This window comes from Zalophus californianus, chromosome 10 (assembly GCF_009762305.2).
Source record: "Zalophus californianus isolate mZalCal1 chromosome 10, mZalCal1.pri.v2, whole genome shotgun sequence".
NCBI classification, from domain to species: Eukaryota; Metazoa; Chordata; class Mammalia; order Carnivora; family Otariidae; genus Zalophus; species Zalophus californianus.
In genome coordinates, this window is record NC_045604.1 from 79,036,547 (window position 1) to 79,053,392 (window position 16,846).

General features: G+C 46.0%; 1 protein-coding gene across 3 annotated transcripts in view; it reads left to right on the forward strand.

Annotated features, from left to right (window-relative positions):
- TNFRSF17 (TNF receptor superfamily member 17) overlaps positions 1-16,123 on the forward strand; it is a 48,770-nt gene extending 32,647 nt beyond the window's left edge. The window contains exons 3-6 of one of the 3 annotated variants that reach the window (XM_027613733.2): positions 12,972-13,089; positions 13,446-13,577; positions 15,148-15,207; positions 15,319-16,123. In XM_027613733.2, coding sequence (XP_027469534.2) covers positions 12,972-13,089; positions 13,446-13,577; positions 15,148-15,207; positions 15,319-15,425 — 417 coding nt within the window. In that variant the 3' untranslated portion in view covers positions 15,426-16,123. Of the gene's footprint in view, positions 1-12,971; positions 13,090-13,445; positions 13,578-15,147 lie in introns of all 3 variants that reach the window. The other 2 variants (XM_027613730.2, XM_027613731.2) reach the window with 2 other exon arrangements.
- The last annotated feature ends 723 nt before the right edge of the window (positions 16,124-16,846 follow it).

Genomic DNA, 16,846 nt, shown 5'->3' on the forward strand with positions numbered 1-16,846 from the left:
CTTGGGGAGTCTGGGTGGCTCAGTCGGTTAAGACGTCTGCCTTCGGCTCAGGTCATGATCCCAGGGTTTTGGGATTGAGCCCCGCATCAGGCTCCCAGCTCAGCCGGGGAGCCTGCTTCTCCTTCTCCCTCTCCCTCTGCCCTTGCTCGTGTGCTCTCTCTCTCTCTTGCTCACTTTGTCTCTCAAATAAATAAATAAAACAAAATAAAAAAAAAAAGAATTTCCTCCCTTTTTCAGGCTGGGCAGTATTTCAGTGCATGGATAGACCACATTGGGTTCATCCATTGCCGTCATACTTTTATTTAATTCTTACAACAGGTCTCCCAAGGGACATGTATCTATAATGGATACATAGTATGTCCTGCTCAGAGGACCTCAATGCCCTTCTCCTGAACTCTCAGTTGCTCCCCGGACCTGGATCTGACTAGTCGTTTGCCCTAGGAGTTCTGGACCCACCCCTGCAGCCACATCAACCAGCTAGAGGTGTGGAGTTTCTGGCTCCTCCTGTAAATTTCAGATCCCGATGAAACACCACCATCCCAGGTGGCAGCCAAAGCTGCAGCAGGAGGCAAACCAGCTCAGACTAGTTAACGCCCAGGGGAGAACACTTTGCATTCTGGGAAACAGGAAGTGGGAGGCAGTTGGACAAATTCCCTCTCTTTCCTCCTTCATGGGCTCATGGACTATTCAGATGTAGCTTCCCCTTGCAGCCTGTATTAGTTTCCTGTGGCTCCTGTGACAGATTGTCACAAACAGAGTGGCTTAAAACAGCAGGGACTTATTCTCTCACAGTCCTGGAGGCCTGACGTCCTAAATCATGGCGTTGATACAGCTGCACTCCCTCTGAAGGCTGTTGGGGAGAATCCCGCCTTGCCTCTTCCAGCTTCTGGTGGCCCCAGGCATTCCTTGGCTTGTGGCTGTGTCTCTCCAGTGTGCCTCTGTCTTGACATGGCCTCTTCTCTCTGTGTGTGTGTCCAAATTGCCCCCGCCTTTCTCTTAGACACTGCTTGTTGGATTTAGGAGGTCCTGAACTAATCACATCTGCAAAGACCCTATTTTCAAATGAGGTCACGTCTGCCCCCATTGCATTCAGGCATCTGTGCCACCATTCCAGGTGGACATGAATTTGGGGGGGACACTACTCAACCAATTACAAAGGCCACCTGAAGAAGTCCTGCATGTAGGACAGACAGCACCTGCTTTGTCTCTCTGCAATTCACCCCGAATCAGTAGCTGTTGAAGTAACTCATATATTGGTCTGTGAGGGCTGCCATATTACATATTGTAGACCATGGGGGCTTAAACAACAGAAACTCATCTTCTCACAGTTTTGGAGACTGCAAACCCAAGACCAAAGCATCACAGGTTTGGTTTCTCTCGAGGCCCCTCTCCTTGGCTTGCAGACAATTACCTTCCTACGTGTCCTTATAGGGGCCTTTCCTCTATGCATGTGCTCGCCACCCTGGTGGCTCTTTTTATATGGACACCGTTCAGATGGGATGAGGGTCCTACCCTGATGGCCTCGTTTTAACAGAATTACCTCTTTAAAGACCCCATCTCCAAATACAGTAGCAATCTGAGGTACAGGGGTGGAGGGGTTAAGACTTGAACTTATGGATCTGGGGAGGGGGGGGTCCCAATTCAGCCCATAACACTGATTACTCACATTGCTTCACTCCCTTTTCTTCTCATCCTTGCTGGCACATTTGCACGCCCCAAGTTCAGCATTAGCACCTTCGTCCTTGCCTCCAGTTCTGTTTTCTAGGGAACTTAGGCTAGTATAGTGTCATTAGGAAAGAAGACAAAATCCTGCAGTTTCACACCAAATCTATGTTCCCTGTCACAGTGGACTTAAGTGAAATAGTTTCTTTCTTTTTTTCTTTTTTTAAAGATTTTGTTTATTTATTTATTTGACACAGAGAGAGAGAGAACACAAGCAGGGGGAGCGGCAGGCAGAGGGAGAGGGAGAAGCAGACTCCTCGCTGAGCAGGGAGCTCGATTCGGGGCTTGATCCCAGGACCCTGGGATCATGACCTGAGCTGAAGGCGGTTGCTTAACAGACTGAGCCCCAAGTGAAATAGTTTCTATGCTAAATTGGATCATAACACCCGTCTGGGTAAAATGCACCAATGCACTTGGTCTAAAACCCCCCACTTCCATTCCTGCAGGACCGGCCTGGTCTGTGCCCTGCTTACCTCTCTGTTCTCAACTCCAACCTGTGCCCTTTTTCAGGTCCTCCAGCTTACCTGCACCCTTCCTGGCCTACGGGGCATTGCCTTTAGTTTTCCTTTTGCCAGAACCACTGTCCCCTGGTGGCTCACACTGGTGCCTTCTCTTGATCTGGTGGGTCTCAAACTAAATATTACCTTTTGTATTCATTTCCTAGGGGTGCTGTAACAAAGTGCCACAAACTTGGTTGCTTAAGACAACAGAAGTTGACTGCAACGTTGTAGGTGCTGGTCCCCACAGGGGGTGTGCGCTGTTGACTGCCAGGGGTGGAGCGGTCAAAAGCCATGCCAGGACCCTTTGGACACCTGTGCCCAGACCAGCAGGAGAGAATGGAAATCATATTAGTGTAGGTAATTGGCCTGGTCGGCAGGGAGAGGTACGGGTGCCTGAATGCAATGGGAGCAGGGAGGAATATGTGCAACCCAGGGAATCTACTTGGGGGCACTCCCTTGTCCCCCCGAAACTGTGAATGAGCACACGCAGTAATCTGGGCCTGAGAAAGGTGTGATTTGCAAGAGTTCATACCTCTCAAGAGTGAAGATTTGGGCCACGTCACCAGGTGAGCCCTCCCGAGCAGCTCAGGTGATGGCTGCAGGTAAGGAGCTATCGGATGAGGAGTGGAGGAAAGAATGAGACCAGGTGCAGTCCCATGACCAACTGCAGTGACAAAGGCCTTGGTTTGATTCACTAACTTCCCTCAGGGAGAACGGCCCATGGAAGTCATGGCAGGCTGCTCCCCAAACACTCATGGCCGCCATGACAGTGTCCTCTGGGATGTCCAGCAGGGAACACGCTTGACTGACCACGCTGGCTGCCGCCACTCACCACTGCTTTCACACTGAGACTACGCTTCCCCTTTCTGTTCCCAGCCAGGCCTGAGCCCGGCAAGGGCGTTAGCACACTGGGCCCCCTCCTCCAAGACATGAGATTCCTCTGATGGGCAGTCTTGGCTCAAGAACTCCCCTTCAGGGCGCCTGGGTGGCTCAGTTGGTTAAGCGACTGCCTTCGGCTCAGGTCATGATCCTGGAGTCCCGGGATCAAGTCCCACATCAGGCTCCCTGCTCAGCGAGGAGTCTGCTTCTCCCTCTGACCCTCCCCCCTCTCATGTGCTCTCTCTCTCTCATTCTCTCTCTCAAATAAATAAATAAAATCTTAAAAAAAAAAAAGAACTCCCCTTCAGACTGGCCTTTCGGGGACTTGCATTGCCTGCTGAGGTGCTTTCCCCCCCGAATTCTTCCCTCCCCTCGCCTGCAGTGCAGCTAGGCCTGCATCTGAAGGTTTCTTCTCTTCCGCTGGCTTCCTCCCTTTATCCTTCACAAGTATTTCCGCCCAGAACTTGTCATGGTCTAATTCCATCATGGCAACTGTTTCTAGGAAGACCTCCAGCCAACACTGGAGTAACTCCCCGCTCCCCGGCCCCACTCACCTCTTTTTAGTTTGTGTCTCAGTACTGTGCTTTCTCCTTAAAAGTACTTTCGCAATTGGATATGCTTCCTTTATATATATATATATATATATATATATATTATATATATGTTTTAAGAATTTATTTATTTGAGAGAGAGAGGTCATGAGCAGAGACGAAGGGTGGTGGGAGAAGCAGACTCCCTGTGGAGCAGTGAGCCTGATGTGGGACTCGATCCCAGGATCCTGGGATCATGACCTGAGCCAAGAGCAGATGCTCAACTGACTGAACCACCCAGGTGCCCCTATATATTTTTTGGGGGGAGGGGGAGAGACAGAGAGCAAGCTGGGTAGGGGCAGAGGGAGAGAGAGAATCCCAAGCCGATTCCATGCCCAGGGCCAATCCTGACTCAGAGCTCCATCCCATGACCCTGAGACCATGACCTGAGCCAAAATCAAGAGTCAGATGCTTAAACGACTAAGCAACCCAGATGCCCCTCCTTTGCTAATTTTTGCTGTGTTTTCCCCACCAGACTGCAACCTCCGTCAGGGCAGGAACCCCATCTAAATGGAACTCACTCTTGTGCCTGGTGCCTGGCACAGAGCTTGGCACGTGGTGGGCACGTGGTCCATCTTTACTGGATGGGAGGACTTCCTCCACCGCTCTGATCCCTTAACGATGCAGATGTCACTGTCAGGTCCTCTGGGTCTTGTGGTTGTTGGTGTTTAAAGCAAGGACAAAAAAGCGTCCCAGGGAGGAGTCAGTGATTTGAAAAACAAGAAACCCCCATTCCCTGACACCGTGAGCCTGAGAATTGCAAGCAGCCAGGACCCTCTGGAAATCAGAGGGAGGCCACTTTGAGAAGTTCTAAAGAGCTGACAGGTTGTGGCGCTTCTGATAGTGTCTGTGTTGGAGGGGGGGAAGCAGGAATTCAGAGGTGCCCGTCTTCAAAGGGAATATTCACAGGCCTCCAGCCTTGGCCTCAAATCAAATTAGCCTTCTCATGTCCCCAAGCAAACAAGGCTTCTGAGTAATGCGCGGAGATCTAAGTGAGAGGAAGAGAAGGAGGGAGGAGCATCTTTGCATTGGAATCTTCCAGTGCAGGGCTCCAGGCCTCGTTCAGTGGGGCTTCTGGGCTCTGCGTCCTTAGATCTCTTGGCTCTGAGCAGTTGAACCTCGTTCCTTGCCCCTCAGTGAAGGCTTGCTTTCCCCAGGCTCTGTTTCAAAGTGAAGAAGAAACGAAACCATCTGGAGTTTGTGGGTGCTCTAGTGGGCCAATGATCCTGGTTTAGGGTTTGCTCTTCCTTTGTGTTTGTGTTAGTTTTGTGTGCTTTGGGGTTTCTTTCAGTTTGGACTGCACAACACGAGAACGGGGTTGTTGGGAATAGTAGGTCTCGTGAAGAAGTTGTTAGTGACAGTGAAGAGGTGCAACTGCACAGTGGTTAATACCATGGCTTTTGACCCTTTATCAGTCAGGAGAGACAAAGCGATGTTGCCATAACAAATAGCATCCAAATCTCATTCGTGCCATGTGTCTGGCTTAGTTCCGGCCGCTGTACCAAAATATCATAGGCTAGGGGGCTTCAACAACAGAAATTTAGTTCTCACACTTCTGGGGGCTGGGGAGTGCCGACAAGATCAGGTGCCGACAGACTTGGTGTCTGGTTTACAAACCAGACTGGCTGCCTCCTTGTTGTGTGTTCACATGGCATGATTATTGCTTGAGAGAGTAAGATCTCTGGTGTCTCTTCTTATAGGGACACTAATCCCATCGTGAGGGCCTCTGCTCATGACCTCATCTAAACTTAACCACCCCCAAAGGCCCCACCTCCAAATACCATCACATTGCGGGTGAGGGCTTCTACAAATAAATTTTAGGCCCATTGGGGTTTTGCCATTCGGCATGGGAGAGGGAAGAGAATGTGATGACTTAAGCACAGCCTCTGTCTTCAAGTGACAACTGTTTCTTCTGCTCACATTTCTTTGATCAAAAGCAAGTTACATGAGTAACTTCAAGAGGGATATGGAAAATACATCTGGCCTTGTCCTCAGAAGGAAAGAACTGTGTTATTGGCAACAGCTCTAATGAGCGGAAGAGCAACACGGTCTAGATGTTGCTGTGGATATACTTTTTTAGATGTGACTAACATTTAAATCAACACACTTTGAATGAGGCAGTTCACCCTCTATAATGTGGGTGGGCCTCATCTAATCAGTTGAAGGCCTTAAGACCGAGGTTTCCCAAAGAAAGAATTTGGCTTCAAGACGGCCACATAGAAATCCTGCTTGGGTTTCCAGACTGTTTGGCTTGCCCTCTGGATTTTGGACTCGAGACTGTGACAACACCAAGTCTTGCCTGAATTTTCAGCCTGCTGGCTTGTCCTATGGATTTCAGACTTGCCAGCCCCCATAACTATGTGAGCCAATTCCTTAAAATATCCACCTTTCTCTCTTGGCTCTTGTTGGGTCTCAAGCCTGCCAGTTCTTAGACTGGAATTTACTTTACACCAGCACTATTGATTCTCCTGCATCTCCAGCTTGACAACTGCAGATTTTAGGACTTCTCAGCCTCCATCATTGTGTGAATCAATTTCTTGTAATAATATAATATATATACAAATGAATGTATGTATATGTTTGTGTATACACACACACACCTTGCTGGTTGTATTTCTCTGTAGAACCCTGACTAATACAGGTGTAGATTTCTCCTCCCAAGTGAAAAATCTACTAAAGCCCTTGGAAGAAACTGTGTACTTTTGTTTGGAGTTAAGAGCTAAAGGTCAAAGTGCTCTGTTGTGAAAACTGGATCATAGTTTAATAGTGTGGAGAGAAGAATCTTCTGGTTGGATGGAATTTTCCTTGCAGAGCATGCTAATGTCTTTGGATGTTTGAGGCAGTGTCTCTGCTTCTTCAGAGCTATAAGTAGGTGTAGAAGCTTAAGGCAGACTCCGGGATTGGTTTTCCTCTTGTTTATTTCTGTGTAGAGTGAGGTCAGACCTAGCACTGTTTTGGTGACGTTATTTCATTGACAAACTCTGTCATGACACTTTTAAAAAATCCTTATTTTAAATGTTGCTCTGCTAAATTCCTAAATCACAGTCTTTCAGACCTGGGGCGAATCATGGAGCTAATTTGGCCTCATTCTTCTCAAATTGTGTTCTATGAAACATATATTCCTGAATGTTGATAGGTGGTCCTTGAAAAAAGGGATTCCATGACCAAGTGGATTTACATAAAGACAGCATATACTCTGTCCTTTTTGGAGAATCCAAATGCACTTCAATGAAGTTTGAGGTGCCTCCTTGGCTTGGAAGTAGAGATGTCAAGTAGGCAGTCGTAGTTGGGTCTGGATTTCAGGGACAAGGTTGGGGCTGCACATGTAGGTTTGGATGTTAACACGTTCAAAACCACAGAAGCAGATGAGATTACTTGGGAGAGAGTTTGGAAGGAAGAGGAGTGTGTGAAGTCCGGAGGTGCTGCAGCTTTCTTGTAACCATGAGGGGAGGACCCGAGACTGTAGGCAAGACCCAGAAGATGGCATTGCTGAATTAAATGACAGAGAGAAACCAGAATGCTAAGACAAAACTCAAGCCAGTAAAGCCGATTCTACTGCTGGATTTCTCAACCAGAGGCCAGTAAATTCCCTTATTATTATTATTTTTTAAAGATTTTATTTATTTGACAGAGAGAGACACAGTGAGAGAGGGAACACAAGCCGGGGGAGTGGGAGAGGGAGAAGCAGGCTTCCCGCTGAGCAGGGAGCCCGATGTGTTGTTCGATCCCAGGACCCCGGGATCATGACCTGAGCCAAAGGCAGATGCTTAACGACTGAGCCACCCAGGTGCCCCCCTTATTTTTTTTTTAAGAGAGGGAGGGAGAGAGGCAGGGGAGAGGCAGAGGGGCAGAGGGAGAGAGAGAATCTTAAGCAGGCTCCATGCCCAGAGTGGAGCCTGATACAGGGCTCAATCTCACAACCCTGAGATCATGACGTGAGCTGAAATCAATAGCTGGTTGCTTCACTGACTGAGCCATGGTAAATTCCTTTTTTTTTTTTTTTAAGATTTTATTTATTTATTTGACAGAGAAAGACACAGTGAGAGAGGGAACACAAGCAGGGGGACTGGGAGAGGGAGAAGCAGGCCTCCCGTTGAGCAGGGAGCCGGATGCGGGGCTTGATCCCAGGACCCTGGGATCATGACCTGAGCTGAAGGCAGACGCTTAACGACTGAGCCACCCAGGCGCCCCTTTTTTTTTTTTTTTTTTTGAGCCATGGTAAATTCCTTTTTAAAAAATATATATTTTTTTAATTTATTTGAGAGAAAGAGAGAGAGAGGAGAGAGAGAGTGCACACACGAGCAGGGGGAGAGGGAGAGGGAGAAGCAGGCTCTCTGCTGAGCAGGGAGCTCGAGGCGGGGCTTGATCCCAGGACCCTGAGCTCATGATCTGAGCCAAAGGCAGACATTTAACTCACTGAGCCACCCAGGTTAAGTTAAATTCCTTTTAACTTAAGTTTTTATGTCACGCCTTTGAAAGAGTCTTGACTAGTATGACGTCTCCCAACCTCTGTTGCACACTTATCCCTGTCTGCTCTTAGTCTGTTTCCCCATCTCCTTACCTGTCCTGCAGGAGAACCAGCTGACCCTAAGATGTCAGAATTAACTAGTCACTCCCATCCTGAGGAGCAAAGGGGAAGGCATGACACCCCCCAGTCATGGTCCGTTGTTGTCCTTTGAGGCGTGAGTGGAGCAATCAGCTAAAAATCAGTTATGTGGTTAAAGATTTTATTTTTATTTTTGGATTGCTAGCAACCAACCCAAACTGACTTTGGCTAATGTAAGCCAGAGACAGAGTTTATTGGAAGCATCACAGGCTTCCCCCACAGAATCAAAGACAGAGCTGGGACAAGCTGAGCAACAACAGACTTGGGGAAGGCAAGCAATCAGAGCCGTCCCGGGGAACTTCAGCAGGCTTTCATCGAAATCCTCTCTGGGCTGACCACAGACATGGTGCACTCTTGGTTCCAGCTTGAAATGGCTGGGAGAAGGAATACGTTTTAAGGATGAGAGTGAAGTGAGATGAGCCTCTTGGCCTTGGTTCCTGGGAGGAACCTGGTTCCTGCATATCAGAGAGGCTTGGTGGCCCACCAAGAAGGGTCAGCCAGACCTCTCTGAGGGTGGAGCCATCCCTGGGCTTCTCCAAGCTGCTCGAGGTCCCCAGGTGATGAAGAACAACCTCTGCAGGACTTCACTGCTTCTAAGACCCAGGGAGAGCTGGGGAGATGCTTCCCTTGGTGCTTTTGGCTTTCAGGACTCACATTGGCCCAGACTCTGCCCATCAGGGGTCTCTCTGACATCTTTATTTTTTTTAAGATTTATTATTTATTTATTTGACAGAGAGAGAGAGAGAGAGAACAGGAACACAAGCAGGGGGAGTGGAAGAGGGAGAAGCAGGCCTCCCCGCGAGCAGGGAGCCCGACACGGGGCTCGCTCCCAGGACCCTGGGATCATGACCTGAGCCGAAGGCAGATGCTTAACGACTGAGCCACCCAGATGCCCCTCTCTGACATCTTTAATCTTTATCCCTTTTCTCTTGGTCTCTGCTGTTCATACCTTTCACTCTGCTTTCTTTCCTCTTCCAAATGCCCCTGCTCCTACAGACTAAATATTTGTGTCCCCTGGAAATTCATGTTGAAACCTGATCCCCAGTGTGGTGGTATTGGGAGATGGGGTCTTGGGGAGGTGATTAGGTCATGAGGGTGGAGCTCTCGTGAAGGGGATTAGTGTCCTTATAAAAGAGACTCTGGAGAGATCTCTTGCCCCTTCCGCCTTGGGGGAATATAATAAAAAGATTGCTGTCCTTTCCCCCTCAACCCTCTTGCCAATTTAGCTTTTCCCTTGGACTTCCCTATTTCTTTCCCCATTCTCAGATTCTTCCTAGGTTCAAGAAGTGGGCTCTCACCAGACACCTAATCTCTGAGAAATATACTTCTGTTATTTGTAACAGAACTACACTCAGTCTAGAGGCACCTGGGTGGCTCAGTAGTTAAGCGTCTGCCTTCGGCTCAGGTCATGATCCCGGGGTCCTGGGATCGAGCCCCACAACGGGCTCCCTGCTCAGCGGGAAGCCTGCTTCTCCCTCTCCCACTCCCCCTGCTTGTGTTCCCTCTCTCGTTGTGTCTTGCTCTGTCAAATAAATAAATAAAATCTTTAAAAAAAAAGAACTATACTCAGTCTATAGTATTTTTTTAAAGATTTTTATTTATTTCTCAGAGAAAGAGAGGGAACACAAACAGGGGGAGCGGCAGGTGGAGGGAGAAGGAGGCTTCCTGCGGAGCAGAGGCCGGACACGGGGCTTGATCCCAGGGCCCTGGGATCATGACCTGAGCCGAAGGCAGTCGCTTAACCTACTGAGCCACCCAGGCATCCCATCAGTCTGTAGTATTTTGTATAGCAGCCTGAATGGACTAAAACACCACCCTTAAAAAAAGAAGATTCTTATTTAAAGAATAATTATTCAAAAATAATTATTCAAACAGTACCAAAGATTTTTCAGTGAAAACTGTCTTTTTTCCCACCCTAGCTTACGTCTATATATAGATATATATCTTTATAGGTCTATATACCTACTATTCTACTTGTTTGTTTGTTTTTTTTCAAGTAGTCTCCTCGCTGGGCTTGAACTCACAACCATGAGATCAAAATCTGAGCTGAGACCAAGAATTAGATGCTGAACGGCCTGAGCCACCCAGGCGCCCCTGCCTACTGTTTTATTTGTAAACACAGCAGAAGAGATTACACACTTGCTCAGTAACTTGCATTTTCCACTCAGTGATGTATCGTTCATATGAGAACACATCTGGCGCATTCTTTCTGATGGCCGCATAGTCTTCCACCCCAAGTCCGCATTGATGGATGGGCTTTTGTGAATACAAATGATGAGGCAGCAAATATCCTTGTGCACCTTACGTTAGGCACCTGAGCACACACACATCTGTTGGAAACAATTGTGCTTCTTTTCCCAAGAGTTGGCAAAGCTTTGTTCTTCTGGTTTCTACCAGACTTCCCAGGCATGGCCCACATTGGCTGCTTCTCTTTCTCTCGACTCCTTAAGTACTTACAATATGGCTTCTACCCACAAACATACTCAAGGCGCACCAGTGACCTCCTTCCTTAGTACATCACTTCTGACTTTTCTGTAGAATTTGACCTCACTGCCCATCCCGTCCTGAAACTCTCCTTGTTTGGCTGTTATGGTGGATGATCTTCATCTTCCCGTTTCCCTAAGCGTGATTTTCCTGGGACCTTTGTCTGCCTTATTGTCTGGCAGGAGCTTGAGGGAGTGGAACCTGCTGGGTTAGCTCTTGGTCCACACCCATTTACCTCACTGCCTGGACTCCCAGAGGAATGGGAGGTTTTGATCAAAATCTGAATTCACAATCTCTTTTAGGCTCAAACCCTTCATTAAAAAAAAAGTGTTGTTTTTAATTCCCGCATTTTATGTTATCATCATCACTATCTTAATATTTATTATGTACCGTTTAAAAAATATGAAAAGGTGTGGGGTCACCTGGGTGGCTTAGTTGGTTAAGCATCTGACACTTGATATTGGCTCAGGTCTCGATCTCAGGGTTGTGAGTTCAAGCCCTGAGTTGGGCTCCACGCTGGGTGCGGGGCTTAAAAAAAAAATATGAAAAGATGTCAATAGTAACAAAGAGTACAACAAAAGAATAACACAACAAATACCAATGTATCCACCACTCGGCTTAATAAAATGTGACCAACACAACTGGGGCTCTTTTGTACCCTCCCTGCACCCCAGAGATTACACTGAATTTGGAGTTTGTCATTTTCTTGCATTTTAACTGAATCCTGAATTTCTGACTGACCTCTCCGGATGTCTCTATATGGGTATCCCACTTAGTATGGCTAAAAGCTAACGCAAGTGATTCCATTTATGTAAAAAGGAAAATGTGTTTGCCCTATCATCTATCTATTTATCTATCATCTAGCCTCAGAAATCCTTCCAGAAAGATCTATATCAGGGGTTGACCAAACAGAACCCAGCAGCAAGCCTGTTTGCAACTTCTGTTAGACATCAAAATGTTAATTATTTCTGGATGCTTGGACTATGGATAGTTTTTCTATCTGCTCATTTGTGTTTTCTAAATTTTCAACAGTGGAGCATGGATTACTTTACTACTAATGCCCCAAATCTATCTTCCCCTCAACCCTCTTACCAATTTAGCTTTTACCCCAGACATCCCTATTTCTTTTTTTTTTTAAAGATTTTATTTATTTATTTGACAGAGAGAGACACAGTGAGAGAGGGAACACAAGCAGGGGGAGTGGGAGAGGGAGAAGCAGGCTTCCCGCTGAGCAGGGAGCCCGATGCGGGGCTCGATCCCAGGACCCTGGGATCATAACCTGAGTCGAAGGCAGACGCTTAACGACTGAGCCACCCAGGCGCCCCATAGACATCCCTGTTTCTGTTGGAATTCTGCAATTCTTCACAGGTCCAAAACCCGGGAGGCATGCTTGATGCCCTTTTCCCTGTTTCACATTCCATTAGTTCTTACTACACCTTGTGGTTGAGTGGATTTCTATCTCCCCTGTTAGATTTTCTTATTTTTTTTTAAAGATTTTATTCATCTATTTGACAGAGAGAGAGAGAGAGAGAGAGAGAGAGAGAGAGAGAGAGAGAGAGAGAGCCCAAGCAGGCAGAGAGGCAGGCAGAGGGAGAGAGAGAAGCAGGCTCTCTGCCAAGCAGGGAGCCCAATTCGGGACTCGATCCCAGGACTCCGGGATCATGACCTGAGCCGAAGGCAGCCACTCAACCGACTGAGCCACCCAGGCGCCCCTCCGCTGTTAGATTTTAAGTTCTTAAGGGGCACAGACTTTGTCTGCCTGGGGCGCATCACACAGCACAGCTCAAAAACAGATGGTCCAGAAGTGGTTATTGAACCTTTCTGCCTGATGCGTCAGGCATGTCTGCACACCTTGCAACTATCACCTGGCTTATTTATAGAAATTTCCTCTATAAATAAGTGGTTTCTGTTTCAGGTATGGTTTGCCCTTGATATTTACACTCCATCTCTGACCCTACCCCAGCCTCAAACTTAGAAACTGGAATTAGAGCTGGTATTCAAATCCTTAGCCACAGTACAAGTAGGCAGCCCCTCGTAGGAACTAAGTCATAGTTGTGAAGTCCTTTTTTTCCCCTTGACATTCTAGCTGCTGTCAGTACATTTGCTGGGGAATTCCTGACGAGATTTTACTTGTCCTTCCATGCTGTTCTTTCTGGGGTTTCCTTGTTTCTTTTTGTGATCCCGTTCCAGATGGCTCAGCAGTGCATCCAAAATGAGTATTTTGACAAATTGCTTACTGCTTGCAAACCGTGTCACCTTCGATGTTCTCATACCCCTCCTCTACCTTGTCAGCGTTATTGTGATGCAAGTAAGTAATACTGCTTGAACAATTAATTCATTGGTGTGACCTATTTTCTCTACATTGACTATTTATTCGAAGAATAGACATTATGGGGAAGAGGGTGAGATCTCCTGAATCAAAACGAGAAAGGAAATAAGGCAAGTATTTAAATGCCAACAGGAGCAAAGTAATTACTCAGAACTGAACTCAATTTTATTCAGCGCTGTTAGCAACATAGATTTTATCAACTCTTCTAATTAAGTGTTATTTAGAATTTACAAGTCAATGCTGATGAATTAAGGGAATTGGATGGTAAATAATCTTTACTTGATGTGGATATTATGTTGTCAGCTCATTATCTCTCTGATATTCTTTTCATTCAGTGAAAGAAACGAATACAATTCTCTGGACCTGTTTGGGCCTGAGCTTGATCGTTTCTTTGACAGTTTTCGTGCTGATGTTCTTGCTAAAGAAGATGAATTCAGAACCATCAAAGAATGAACGTAAAAACACAGGTTGGTTTGATGTTTAGTCTTGGAAATCTATTTCCAAGAGGTCGCTATTGTGAATTTCAGTTCCTTTTCGCGGCACGCTCTCTCTCTCTCTCTCTTTTTTTTCCCATGTTGAGTGTTTCATTTGGTTAGAGCCCTTTTGAGTGTGTTAGAGGACAGTTGTGTTAAAAGAACTTTTGGGAAGGAGCAAGCTGTCTTCTTTTTGGTTTGCAGGTGCCCCACAGAGCCATACTTCCCCCACCTTCTTCACTCAGTAATTACTCTTCTGAAGTACTGAGGCTTCCTTGGCAAACATCCATCTCCTTGACCAAAGTTAGCACATTGATTAAATGTCTTTCTCTCAGAAACTGCTAGCCAGGTCTGCTACTATCAGGAAAAAAGTATTTGACAAGATCCATGGCCATATTCTTAATAGAAATGTAAATGCTGTTTGCTTGGGTGAATATTTTACTGCCAAAAAAAAAAAAAAACCTGCTAGAAATGAATAACCAGCTGTTCTTGGAGTATTTGAGCAGTCATTTTAAAGATTATTATCTTTATTAAGCAGCAGAGAACCAGTCTCGGAGAAGTGAATGTTCTACTTAAAGGCTTTTTAAGATAAAAATATTTCTGCAGCACTTTTGCCCATGATCTGATTCCCAAACACATTGCAGCCATTGGCCTATTTCTTGATGCATTTATTTTCTGTGCATCATCTGCACAAAGCACCCAGCTCGTTTGCAGTAAAGAGAGGTAGATGACTGTTGCCTATAATTTACTCACTTTTCTTTTTTTCTTGTGCCTGAGATCTGAGAGACAGGTGGGGAGTGACTTTAAGTGGGACATTCTGGAAGATGGAGTTATTCTGTGGCATGTTGGGGAAGTAATAAAGCTTACCTTCACCGGCATATAAATGGGGACATAATAGAGGCTCCTTCCTTACATGGTCACAAAAGATGCATTATAAAGGAAAATTTTGATTTGCTACCAAATGCTCTGTAAGGGAAGCATCTTTGAATTCTGAAGTGTCACCCAAAGGCTCATTTTGGTGTGCTGTAACATACGGTAATCTGTCATTTCACCGGTGTCTAATAGGATCAATACCTCAATGCTTCCAAGGGCCAAGTGGGCAACCAGTGAATGCAATGGGCCAGGTGGAGGTTTCAACAGTAGAGAGCCTATGCCCTTCCTCAAGGAGACAGGTGCTACTGACTCCAGCCAACTGTTTTCATGTAGGAATGCTAGCTACCAGTTACCCCCATTTTTTTTTTTTAAAGAGACCAATCACCTCAATTTGCGGGTGAAATCCCTTGAATTTTTTTTGTTTTTTAAATCTTTTGATTTTTAAAGGGGGGGTCAGCATAAAACATGTAAGCAAACACTTAAAAACACTGTATGGACCTAAACAAAGTCTATCTTCAAATCCAATGTGGCCTGTGGTCTACCAGTTCGTGACTTCTAGTGCAGGAACATACTCATTTATTTTGTAGGAGATCTGTCTCCGTGGCTTGGAGCCCTAATGTGTACTGCTAAGACTATCATGACTGCACCACCTGGGAAGTTGGGGTTAATGGTTGTGTTTCTGCATAATCAGGATCGGCTCTCCAGAACGAGGTGAACACTGACCAGGAGGAGGGCTGTGCTAGCAGGACTGGTGAGGAAGTTCTCTTGAGGGGCCTGGAGTACACAGTAGAAGAATGTACCTGTGAAGACTGCGTCAATTCTGAATCAAAGGTCAATTCTGACCATTTCTTTCCACTTCCAGCTATGGAGGAAGGTGCAACCATTCTTGTCACCACGAAAACAAATGACTACTGTAACAGCCTGCTAGCTAGTATCACAGAGATGGAGAAACCCATTTTTACCAGATAATCAACCATTTCACCTGGTGTAGAGCTGCTTTGAAAATCCTATGTCAGAAGGATGAGGTATCAGATCTCTTTAGGATGATTGTACTTATTGGTTGCTGATAGAGCTTTTTGTCCTGTAATTCTAGAAAATCTTTGTTAGATGTACTTCCCTACCTTACTGTTGGGAGCTTAACTGTGGAAATTTCCTTGGTTTCATGATTAAATTCTTGACTCACTGAAGAAAAGCACTGCAGTGTGCAGAGCCCATAGTCCCATATTTCTATGGCTAGCTCCCTTCTCTCCTATACACACACACACATATGTTTCAAGCCAGATTGGATTTTTCTCTTTATTATTAATGGAAAGCAAGGTGATCCTATGTACTCCTGGATATAGGAGAAGCCTAGAGTCAGCCACACTAATTTAGTGTGCAATGCGTGAGGGCAAGGCTCCTGACCTTGTGAGCTTTCAGCTTAATGGAGACATCAGGCATTATTACGATCCCATGAATAAATGTGTAATTGCAAACTACGACAAAGGTATAGTAGGTATCATTTTCAGACCCCAATGCAGGTAATAATAATGATGGCTAAAACTTAGCCTTACTAGGGGCGCTTGTGTGGCTCAGTCAGTTAAGCGTCTGGCTCTTGATTTCAGCTCAGGTTATGATCTCATGGGTCCTGGGATCAAGCCCCATGACTCAGGCTCTGTGCTCAGCAAGGAGTCTGCTTGAGATTCTCCATCTCTCTCTCTCCCTCTGCCCCTTTCCTTGCTCACACTCTCTTTCTCTTATTCTCTAGTAAATAAATAAATCTTTAAAAAAAAAACAACAAAAAACTTAGCCTTACTAATGTGCCAGGATTGTTCTATATGCTTTACCTGTACTAACTCATTTAATGCATACAACAAATCACAAGGTAGGTGGACAATTATTACCTCCATTTTACAGATGATGGCAGAAACTGAGTCAGAGGAAGGTAACATAACCAGTAAATGGCAGAGCCAGGATTTAAACCCAGACATCCTGATTTATTTATTTTTTTCTCTTCATGTCGATTTAAGTTCGAGTTCCCCAGCTCTTTGGGCTACAATCTTAGTCATTATTGGGGGAGGGGTCCCTCCCTGGGGTTGTGCAAAGGTCCTGAGGTGTTATGGAAAGGTTATGCAACAGGTGATGACGCCCTCTGATAATATGTTGACTTTGATCATTGTTAAGATGCCCACTGACAAAACAGCGTAGACCTCAAAGTCTTGGGGCTTTGTGGCTTTTGTGTCAGGTTTGGGATAAGGGGAAACTTGGTGAGCCCTTTTTACCCATTGGGGGCCATTCCAAGTTTCCATTCCAGGCCCTTGAGGACCACAGGAGACAATGTAGTACAGTGGTTAAAGTACTGGCTCTTGGAGCCAGATTGCCTGGACTTGAATCCTGGCTCTGTTACTAGA